The following is a 12,017-nucleotide window of genomic DNA, read 5'->3' on the forward strand; positions in this document are numbered from 1 at the left end:
ATACAAGGCGAGCCTCACTAATAGGTATATCAAAATGAATAAGAGATTTCCACAACAGCATGAATAAGGAACAGTGAGGCCCTGTGGTTAGTCCCATCCATGTAGTGTGTACCACTGACGCTGCCCACTTGACATCCACGCATTGAGCACAGACACCTGACATTTTCATACCTTTGCAAGTAGCAAGTCAAACGTATTTTATATATGAGAGGGGGGGAAAGGGAAAGGTGGCACAAATGCTTTATCCCCTGGATACATGGACTATATAAGAAAATGAGTCCTCTACGTAGCAGTCCTCACAAATATTGGGGCGTTCTTCAAAAGCGTTCAGAATGGGACAGGCAGCAAGTCTGTAATATTGATCTGATATGGGAGGATAGGCATTAATATAAGTTAATGGCTTGTACCTTGAAACAAAGTTAAAACATACACTAAAGAACAGATCTCAAAGGACTTATGCACTGGAGGCCAAAAGCTCAAAGTATAACCTTCAGTCATCCCCAGCAGAAAAATGTATAAATCACCGTGTGTCGGCATTTGTGTGTCGAACCGATTTATGTTCAGCTTCAGAGGTCAATTAAAGCTGCTTAGTTCAAAGTTAAAGCTCAACCCCTGAAGGCATCATTTGAACATTAATGGCCTGATTTTCAACAATTACTTTAGCTGGAACTGTAGATGTTCAGCAGCTTGGCTAAGCAGGCCAGACTATGCATTACTTGAGAAGATATAATGAGCAGTAAACGCTGCAACTGACTAGCAAGTATACAGTTTTTGAAAAGATAGAAGCATTTAAAGAATATATCCAAAAGAATTTCAGAGTTACATGATAATATGCACCACCCAGCACAGTATAATTAATTATTTAATTTTGCATAATAAAAAGAACCTGAACCAACCTTTTGATTTTCCTCTATTTCTTTTCGCATTTGGAGGTTTACTAGCACTCTGGTCAGGGATCTGAAAAAGATTAAATTCAGACATCAAGTAATTGTTCTCTGTTTGAATATTCCCCCCGTCTCCATCTTATCTTTTCAAGGGAATAAAATACTCCATGGCCTGGAGTCTGCTAAGCCATAATTTTACGTTACACGGACAAGCCTAGGTGAGACTTGGGTCCGCATGTTCCACCCTTGCCTAGCCTCTTCCAGTACAGAAACACAATGAGATTAGAAGCACTGGCTTCCTGGTTTAAACTAACGTTAGCTTATCATTATGCCCAAACCAGAAACTGTGGTTAGTTTAAACTATGGTTTATTGAAACAAGCTAGGATCAAAAACCACAATTTGAACTTGGCTGGTTTCAATAAACTATGGTTTAAACGACCTGCAGTTGGGCATGAAGAGGAGCAGGGAATGGGAGCATAGAAGCCAGCAACTCGCTCAAACTGATGTGTGTAGCACTATAGTATGGTTTAATGGTATGCCCAAACCAGTCCCATTTCTTCTGATGAAAATTATGGGGATTTGACAGCTTACCAAGGATAGGCTGTTAGAAAACTGTAAACATTTAATCCAGCCTTCTTCAACCTGATGCCCTCCAGATGTATTGGACTGCAGCTCCCATAATTCTCAGCCAGCATGGCCAATGACCCAATGACCATGCTGGCCGAGAGTTATGGGAGCTGCTGTCCAACACATTTTTAGGGTGCCAGGATGAGGAAGGCTGGTTCAACTTATACTAGAGATGGCCAACTTCTGTTTTCTCAGGAGGTCCTCTATCCCCCAGACAGAGATCTGGGAGCTGGAAGAATATTGCACTGCCCAATCCAACTTCCTCATATAGTCAGGCTCTCTAATAAAATTGGTGGTATCAAGCAGTAAGAGCTTTATGGATATTATTTTAAATATTTATGTCCTACTTTTCTGCCTGACAACAAGCCTCCAAAGCAAATCACAATAAATGAGAATTAACATAGAATGAACAGAGCATATTGCTCTGACAGAGTGAACTCATCAGCTGGAAGGCTGAGAAAAGAGTGTGCTTCCCAAAAACAATCATCTAAGAGGAAGACTGGCAGAATGCACATGAGGTAGCAATACAATAACATTTATATAAATGAGTGCCTCATCGAGTCTTTGAGTAGCTTTCTGGTGGCACTTCACATACAAAATCCAAAATAAAGCCATAGCATTAAATTGTGGAGTCTTCTCTCTTAACTGTTTCTTAAGGAGTGCTGCACTCAATATGCCAACGCATTTGGAACACTCAACAGTGGCCACAAGACTGGAAAAGGTCAGTTTACATTCCAATTCCAAAGAAGGGCAATGCCAAAGAGTGTTCAAACTACTGTACAATTGCGCTCATTTCACATGCCAGCAAGGTGATGCTCAAAATCCTACAAGCTAGGCTTCAGCAGTATGCGAACCGAGAACTACCGGAAGTACAAGCTGGGTTTAGAAGAGGCAGAGGAACTAGAGATCAAATTGCCAACATTCGCTGCATCATGGAGAAAGCAAGAGAATTCCAGAAAAACGTCTATTTCTGCTTCACTGACTATGCTAAAGCCTTTGATTGTGTGGATCACAACAAACTGTGGCAAATTCTGAAAGAGATGGGGGTACCAGACCACCTTACCTGTCTCCTGAGAAACCTGTACGAGGGTCAAGAAGCAACAGTAAGAACCAGACATGGAACAACCGATTGGTTCAAAATTGGGAAAGGAGTACGACAAGGCTGCATATTGTCGCCCTGCTTATTTAACTTATATGCAGAGTACATCATGAGAAACGCTAGGTTGGATGAATCACAGGTCGGAATTAAGATTGCCGGGAGAATTATCAACAACCTCAGATACGCAGATGATACCACCCTAATGGCAGAAAACGAAGAGAATCTAAAGAGCCTCTTGTTCAGGGTGAAAGAGGAGAGTGCAAAAGCTGGTTTGAAACTCAACATTAAAAAAACTAAGATCATGGCATCTGGCCCCATCACTTCCTGGCATATGGAAGGGGAAGAAATGGAAGCAGTGACAGATTTTATTTTCTTGGGCTTCAAGATCACCGCAGACGGTGACTGTAGCCATGAAATTAAAAGATGCTTGCTCCTTGAGAGGAAAGCTATGGCAAACCTGGACAGCATAGTGAGAAGCAGAGACATCACCTTGCTGACAAAAGTCCGCATAATCAAAGCTATGGTTTTCCCAGTAGCAACATATGGCTGTGAGAGCTGGACTATAAGGAAGGCTGAGCGCTGAAGAATTGATGCTTTCGAACTGTGGTGCTGGAGAAGACTCTAACGAGTCCCATGGACTGCAAGGAGGTCAAATCAGTCAATCCTAAAGGAAATCAACCCTGAGTGCTCATTGGAAGGACAGATACTGAAGCTCCAATATTTTGGCCACCTAATGCGAAGAGAAAACTCTCTGGAAAAGACCCTGATGCTGGGAAAGACTGAAGGCAAAAGGAGAAGGGGACGGCAGAGGATGAGATGGCTAGATAGCATTACCGATGCAATGAATATGGACTTGAGTACGCTCAGGGAGAGAGCGCAGGACAGGAAGGCCTGGCGTGCTATGGTCCATGGGGTCACGAAGAATCGGACACAACTGAACGACTGAACAACTACAGGCAACATTTTTACGGCCGCAGGAGCCATTCATAATTGCTCTTCTGCAGGCCATCAGTTGGTCTAGGTAAACCAATTTATCTAGTTGGTAAATTGGGAGAATCTACTACCAGATTCACTGATTTTCCATTTGCAAAATAACCCTAATGGGCTTTCTTCAGAATTGATTTTTTTTTTTAATTGCAACATGGGTTTTTGACTTATTTAAAATACGTTTATAGCAGGAGGAGTTTTACTTCCTATTTGACCAAGTTGTTATATATGTTCAACATACAACATCAACTGAATCCTTCTATTGAACCTACATTAATGGAAGACAAACCACAACATTTAGAATTTAGTATCACTCCTAGGGCCATTTCTCATATTACAGAAAAGATAGGTTCCTGTATTCCCACTACAGAGACACTGCATCTATTCTGTGATATCTCAAGGACTTTGATGTGTTTGAAAAATATCATAAAGGTGTCCCATAATAGCTCCTGAGGTAAGTTTCCAATCGCTGAGCCCCAAAGAACTACTTGGGTTTACACAAGCGGCTTTTGATGGAGAGTGGTATTTTAGTTAAGCATCCATTTCGACAGTTGTTATATGCACACATATAAAATTTATACAAGACGTTTTCAAATGTCAACAAAGAAAATTATTCACATTTTTGCAAGATGACAGAAATTACTGGTCATGTCTAACAACAACAGTACATTCTCATTGCTGCCTTATTCATGTCCAAGGTTGTCACAATAGTTCAAAAGCTACAACAAGCTGTGCCTTGTAATATCAAATAAGCACCAAAAGGTATTTGAGATTCAAGACATGGCAGTTTATAGCCATCACCAGTTTTTTGTCAAAACAGTAGGAAAAGGCATTTGGCTTTTGTAGTGAAGGTAGATCACAGGGATATAGTGAGGGTAAATGAGATAAGAATGGTAAAACACTTTAATGTGAAAAGGGCTATTAAAAAAGTTCAGTCACAATCATGACAATGTCTGGTAATAAAGGAATTCTCACAACACGATACCAGTTGTATGAACATTCAAGAGGTAGTATATCTGCTGTTATGAGTAATCTCTTGGTATAGAAAGGGGACAACGATCTGCCTATTACTGCAACCTGAATGATTATGTTCCCTAATTTGATATCTTGCACCCAATGGGCCATTTGAGACATAATGTGTGTATCTGTATACTGGATTCCTTTTATCTGTTGAATTTTACCAACTCTCAATCAGGCTTTTTAAAACCCATTTGCCTGGTCACCTGTGGTAACAACTGCCTCCAAGGAGGCAACAAGTCAGGGAAGCTTTATAAAAGTAAGTTATTTATTATTATTTAAAATGTTTCATGGCCGCCTTTCACGGCAGAAGTTCTCCCAAGTCAGAGTACAAACAAACACATATAATAAAAACGAATATGATAAAACATAACCAGGGGAACGCCAGAGACAAGTAGTACGTTTTCAGGGCCTTCCTAAAAGCCTACAATAACGTGGCCTGGTGGACCCTTGAAGGCAACTTATTCCAGAGGTGTGGGGCTACTGCGGAAAAGGCCCCCTCTCGAGTAGTCACCCACCTAACTGACCTCACAGGTGGGGAAATGAGAAGGGCCTCTCTTGCTGATCTTAATGTGTGGGCAGGCTGATCTGGGTGAAGGGGGTCCTTAAGTAGTAGTGGTCCCAAACCGTTACAGCTTTAAAGGTCAAAACCAGCACTTTAAATTGGGCTTGGAAACACACTGGTAAGCAGTGCAGCTGGCACAGTATAGGCATTATCTGATCTAATCGTCTTTCCCCCACCAACACTCAGGTGGTCGCATTCTGCACCAGCTGAAGTTTCCGGGCTGTCTTCAAAGGCAGTCCCTTGTATAATGCATTACAGTAGTCTGGCCTGGCCATCACTAGTGTGTGGATAACCGAGGCAAGGTCCGTCCTCTCCAGATAGGGCCGCAACTGGTGTACCAACCTAAGCTGGTAAAACGCACTCCTGGACACCACAGCCACCTGAGCTTCCCCAGTTAGCATAGAGTCCAGGAGGACTCCCAGATTACACACTTGGTCTTTTAGGGGGGAGTTGTTTTTTACTTTAAAGGCCACAAATAACTTGCACAGGTACATGAGGTTAACCAGGCTAGGAACTATTGTTGAATGGTTGTCCTATTGTGGTTTTGTAGACAGAGTGCTGGACCTGGGCTGAGGAAGCCTGGGTTCAAGCGACCACTGACTTGAGGAAATCATTGGGTAAACTTGGGCCAAACATTTTCTCTCAGACTACCCTACCTCACGCGCATGCTGCCATGTACCCTGACCTGACTTCCTTGAAGAAGAGTGGGATAAAAAATAATAAATTCGAGACATTCACTTGAGTATATCAGAACTAAACAGTATTCTCATACCTGGCTTTTACTGGGAAGTTTTGTGCGATGTCTTTCATTACCTTTACTGCACTGTGAACAGGGACAGAGAGAATTCGAGAGGCTGCTTGAAAACTAAGGTCTGTAAGAAAATAAAAGGATCACTGAAGAACTTCAGAGCTCAATTCCAAACCCTAGTTAATAGCAAACCCTGTATTAATCACGTTTAAGGTTAATGCCTACATAAGCCTTAGCCATGGTTAAGGCTGGCAGGTAGAATTTGGGGAGAGAAAGAAATACTCCTGATTCCTTAGCCATGGTGACCAGATTGGGAGCATCGCATCTTCAACAGCCAACATAAAAACAGTTTTAGAACATTAGTCAACATTAGTCAAAATTTTAAATATTATAAACTTGTATAGGACAGAGATGCAATTATAATTAATTATATAACCTATTTAGATATAACTTACTGTGGAAGGCCACAGGTGGGCAACTTGTGGCCCTCCAGATGTTGTGACCTACAACTCCCATTGGCTATGCTGGGAACAGCTGATGGGAATTGTAAGCCAAAACATTTGGAGGATCTCAGCTTGCTCACCCCTGTAGTAGACTATTAAACTTGTTTTGCTTGCAATTGCTTTAAATGATCTATTCAGCCAATCCTCTAGCTCAGGATTAGGCAATGTGGTGCCCCCAGACATTTGTCTTGGCACCTGCGAAGGTACTCCACCCCTCTTCCTTTTAGAAAAAAATTAACACATCTAAAATTAACACATCTTCTTACCGGCAGCTGAGATTTCTGTGAAACAGTTTTCTGTTAGGGCTGAAAACTGTGGGTTCAAATGAGTTGTTTAGTATGTTGGGGCTCAGATCCCACTTCTGCCTTGTGCTCAGACTTTTTGGGTTACTTGCCTTTTGCTACACCTCTCATGGCAGCCATTTTGTGATGGTACCCAAGGCACTTTCTCAAGTAGTGAAATGAGCCAATGGTCCCAAAAGGTTGCCTGCCCATGCTCTAGCTTATGAATTAACTGCAGGCTTGCAGGCTCCTTCCACCTTCCCATACAACTTCCCTCTCCAGCTCCTGTCTAGTGCTACCCACAGTTTGTTGTAACATTCATGTCAGCAAACAGTGGTTAGCCCTTGAATGATTCTAGTTTGGAAGCGAAGTGCTAACTATTTGCTTGCACTGATCTGAACTGGTAAGTGATCATATGTGCTAAACAGGGACCCAAGGAAGGAATGATGGAGCATGTGGTGGTTTGCAATCCTCCAAATCATGGTTTGGAGGAATGTCTGTCCAGGGCCAAACTGTGCTGAAGTACTGGCATTAACTGCTGTTGCCTCTGCCCAAACCTCTGAGCACTAAAACCCCATCTGCATGTATTAGTCAGTTCTGATTGAATACTGCAATTTGACAGGAGTGCAGAAAACCCATATAATTCAGCTTCCTTGAGTATTCTTGCTTTCTAGAGTAAGTTTCACAATATGCTTTAAACTGTGCAGGCAACTGTTACTGAAATCTTAGAAGGCAGAAGGGTGGTTAGATAAGATCTGCAATGTTTGGGGAGAAACTTCAGTCCCCTGTATAAGTAGATGCCACTCCCCTTGATTAGCAGAATCAGAATAAAGTAGGCAAAATAGTATCAATCATGCAAAATCAGGGGGGAAATCCAATGTGCTTAATCTGCATCACTTATACAGGTTACAGAATACAGCTTTTAGCCCAGGATTTGGATCGGCCTTTTGCAAGACCTTTTTGAAACATTTTTTTGCAGGGAACACACAGCCATAATTATACTTAACTTTAGATACAAGAAGCTGTAACCAATCCTTGAAATGTCTTAATCAGATTTTTTAAAAATAAGCTTATTTTATATAGATTTCTGATGGCTTATACAATAAACCAAATGAATCTAATTCACCAAAACTATATGTGGATTTAAAAGTCATTAATGACACAAGACCATTCTTCTCCCCACCCCCATCCAACTAAGCAATGACCAAGACTGCAATCCTCCACCCACTGATCTGGGCATAATCCCCACTGAACTCAATGGGACATACTTCTAAGTAGATGTGTATATTCCCACTGAAAGCAACAGAACTCAATTGACAGCTCAGTCCTATACATGTCTACTCAGAAGTTAAGTCCCTTTGAGTTCAGCGATTCTAACTCCCCGGTAAGTGTCTATAGGATTACAGTTTTAGTTGCAACTAACTAACCCTGATGAACTTTAGTTGGATTGAGGCCAATAAGTTGGAGCTTCTTTAATAAATTTGCTTCCTTATTTCCGTTTCAAAAATAGCCTCCCATATGTAATATAAAAGCATATCAGAAACAGCTACCAATAATGCTGAAAGGGAGAAAGGCATCATATCATGCAACCTTCACGGTATTACGGGGAAAAAAGCCTAATCTTCTGCAAGCTTCATGGTCAATTTCCTTCATCCACAACATATTGTATATGTCACAAAATAGCTTTTTAAGTAGTATTAGGGCTTTTATTTTACTATGATAACACTTCATGGCCTACTCCTGTGCCACATTAATAGAACCAGTAAAGAGAAATTGTACTACAGTGAGTTCAGCCACAGAATATCCTCCTGGAAGTCATCAGAATAGGAAGATTTAACATCTTTCCTTCCCCCTTCTCCTCTCTGTACATTTATGTACATTTTTTTTTCATTTGATGCTGCAGTTCACCAATAAAACTGTTTAGTTAAAAATAGATTCACAGAAGAAAAAATATACACACTGGTGTTCCTTGGTGTTTTATTCTTCCAGTGAGGCCAGGACAAGACGTTTTGAGTCTGTCTGTAACGCAGACCTGTTACCCCAGGATCTGTCACTTTCAGAAAACTACAGGATGGAAGCTAAGGCTCTGCATAATCTACTGCACATCTTTCCTGCTCCACAAAACAGGAAGCCAGAGCTGGCTCCTGGTTAATTAGCCCCTTACTTTTCAATTAGCACATTAATTTCAATTAGCACATTAATTTCAATTAGCACATTAATTTCAATTAGCTAGGCAAAATGAGATAAGTAGGACTTCTCGTCCACATGCAACTTTTGTGACTGGTTAGGCAGTCACCCCTCCACCCTCTGACAAATCAGAATAAAAAGGGACTAGGTTTCCCTTAGTCTTTTGTCATCTTACCACCTCTCTGACTATCCAAGGATGTTGTGCACTGAACATGTCCCCTATGCTTTGTGGGTATCCTCTAAGTCCTTCACATTCACACAACACAACAACCTACGCTTCAACAACAACCCACTCTTCAATCCATACCCATCTTGAATATATGGGTTGAGCGTGGGTTGTTGTGTTGTGTGAACCCAGCCATACTCTAAAAATATAGTTCTGGCAGAGACTCCTTAAGCAACATGGCAAACAAAGCATGTTGAATAGCCAGATTCTAAACACAACAGCCAATCTTGAGCATGTATGAGCAAAGGATTCCCATTTTCTTTTTATCTCTCATGAAAAAAGCTGTGTGTGTATAAAAGTATTTTCCATTGTGTACTTCCTGCATTTTCCTCTCAGAGAATGAAACAAAAAACTGCTGCAGTTGTTAAATTGATTTCAGTATCATTGGCATGCAGTTCCATTGTATTATACCAAGACAACAACCAGTATAATGGTTAATACCTTGCAATTCCCACACCTTCAAAGGGTCTGTATCATCAGAACTTTCAATGAGGTATTTTCTCAGCTCTTTCAGATTGTCTTTGAGGTCAGGATAGTTCTGCCTGGGTTATAAAGTGTAAACAAAGTCAACACTGCACAGCTCTTGGAGGAGATTACAGTTCAATAGATGTTAAGACTCCCTCCCAAGGGGGGCAAGGTTCACTTCCTCCATGCTATTCTTCTGATGGCAGGCAAAAGACCACTTTATTCAAGAAGACCTTTGGCCTGTAAGTGAATCTGTGGGTTGGGTGCTGTTTTTATTCTGTAACTGTTACATTTTTATTATATTTTAATGTGTGTTTTTGTTTTAATCTATTTTAAATTGCTTTTGTAAGCCATCTTGAATGCCATTTTTTAGTAGGAAGGCAGGGTATAAATCAAATAAATAAATCCAATAAGACACATTTTGTGTGTGAGAGAGAGTTTTAATGCTTTTCTCTAAGCCATCATGATGTCAGCTCATAAAAAGTGTGTGAAGCAACTTTCAAATGCTGGCTACCATTAACCATGGTTAGCACTTATCAACATATATAATCAAAGCACACAGATTTGCTTTGACACAGATGACTGAGAGTGCGATCCTATCTGAAGTAGTAAGCTGGCAACTATTCAATGCATGCATTGGATTCTTTGCTAGACGTGCGATTTTGTGCATCTAGCTGGGGCTTCGGAGATGGGGCGGGAACAGATCAAGAGACCCCATAGGAAGCAATGTAAAGGGGCTTCCACACTCTCCTCCCTGCCCCTAGGAAAGTCCCCTTTTCACCCTCTCCGTGCTCCATTTACTTATACTGAGCCAGACCTTTGGTCCATCTAGCCCAGTACTGTCAGCACTGACTGGCAGCAGTGACTCTCCAGGGTTTCAGGCAGGAGTTTTTTCAGCCCTATCTGGAGATGCCGGGTGCTGAACCTGGGACCTTCTGCATGGGAAGTATGTGCTCTAGCACTGAGCTACAGCCTCTCAGTGGTAGAAAATACCTATGTCAGCAAAAGCCTGGTGTAGTCACGGTGCCCAGTCTGGGAACATGGGGGGAGAGGAAGAGGACTTTGGATCCAACAGACCCAAGACCACCCCTAACCTACCTCCAGAATGTGCTGATTTGGCCCCTACTGTTGGAAGAAAGACCACCAGTGGTTCTCCTACATCTACGGGCCCTCCTATGCCTATGGGGCTTTCCATGGGACCTCCATCACCTAAAGGTTTTTCCATGGGACCACCAGGGCAGATGGGCAGCCCTGCCAGCAGAGCTCCTCCACTCCACCCTAACTCCCTTAAGCCAGCCTTCAGGGGAAGGCGTTAGGATTGCCCTGTGATGTTGCTGCTCTTCCAACACATCCATACGAAGAGAAACCAGAGAAGTGCCTGCAGAGGCTGTTCAGAAGTTGTTCAGCTCCCTTCCCTAGGAAAGACCAAACGAGACGCTGGGAAATTCTCAGCCTACTTTTTAGAGTTAATTGCAGTGTTTTTCATCATAAGTTTTATTTCTCTTTTGATTTTGTCAGTTTCAGCCTCTCTTGCACCCTTCACTTCACCAAGGGAGAGCAGAAACCCTCAGATATTGCTTTAGAAATGGTAAAGGAAAGTGTTAAAATAGGAAATAAACACAATATCAAATACTTGCTTGAGGATCTGATCAGACACTTACAGTTATATTCTTTAAGGTGCCCTTGGTACTGCGGAGCAATAAAGGCTTCACAAAATGGGAGCACATGCATTGGGGGGCCATCAGTTTGGGGAAAAGAGGAGCATGAAGAAACACAGGTGCTTCCTCAAAGAGCCCATGAAGATGCAGATTGGCAGGGGCCTTTTACCTTTACACAACGTGCAAGAGGTATCAATACAATAAAGTGTATATGAAATCAATGAGCAAATTCTTATACCACACTTTAACGGAGTTGTCAGGGGCAGATTTGGAGGGCAAATGGGCCCTTCAGTAGGCCATCCATGATGCAGATCAGGGGAGAGCAACCTCTGGCCCACGCTGGGACCCAATCTGACCTGCAGAGGGTTGAGCATCCTATATGGGGGCCGCCCCCTGCCCTCCCCAAGCTCCTCCCTGGGGCCTGTCCCCTAAGGGTGAGCAGCACAAAAGGGGAAGCTATTTGTTATCTTCAGAGACTGGAGATAAGCTGGGAATTCCTCTACACCACGTTTGTGTCCTGGGGCACGAACAGCATGGGAAGGAGCAGCCTGAGCTGGCTCCTACGACTCCTGGCCAAGTGCCTTTTACTGTGCATAGAGAAGCAAGGAGATCCATGCTTCTCTCTACATGGAGAATTTCCTTTTTTAAAAGTGGGTGGGGCAGCTGATGTCATGGGAGAAGCTGGGCTTCAGGTGTGGGCCACTATCCCCTGATGTCATCAGGCCTGCCAGCTTGGTCTGTGGTGGTAATCTAGCCCCCAGACCCAAAG

General features: G+C 42.4%; 1 protein-coding gene across 1 annotated transcript in view; it reads right to left on the bottom strand.

Annotated features, from left to right (window-relative positions):
- The window catches only part of UGGT2 (UDP-glucose glycoprotein glucosyltransferase 2), a 98,823-nt gene that overhangs the window by 65,600 nt on the left and 21,206 nt on the right, over positions 1-12,017 (bottom strand). The window contains exons 8-10 of the mRNA XM_084844748.1: positions 9,567-9,667; positions 5,953-6,052; positions 897-957 (exon numbers count right to left, since the gene is read on the bottom strand). Coding sequence (XP_084700874.1) covers positions 897-957; positions 5,953-6,052; positions 9,567-9,667 — 262 coding nt within the window. The remainder of the gene's footprint in view (positions 1-896; positions 958-5,952; positions 6,053-9,566; positions 9,668-12,017) is intronic.

The sequence above is a fragment of the Heloderma suspectum genome, chromosome 3 (genome assembly GCF_057233095.1).
Source record: "Heloderma suspectum isolate Gila_16-S chromosome 3, 16-S_ref, whole genome shotgun sequence".
NCBI lineage: Eukaryota > Metazoa > Chordata > Lepidosauria > Squamata > Helodermatidae > Heloderma > Heloderma suspectum.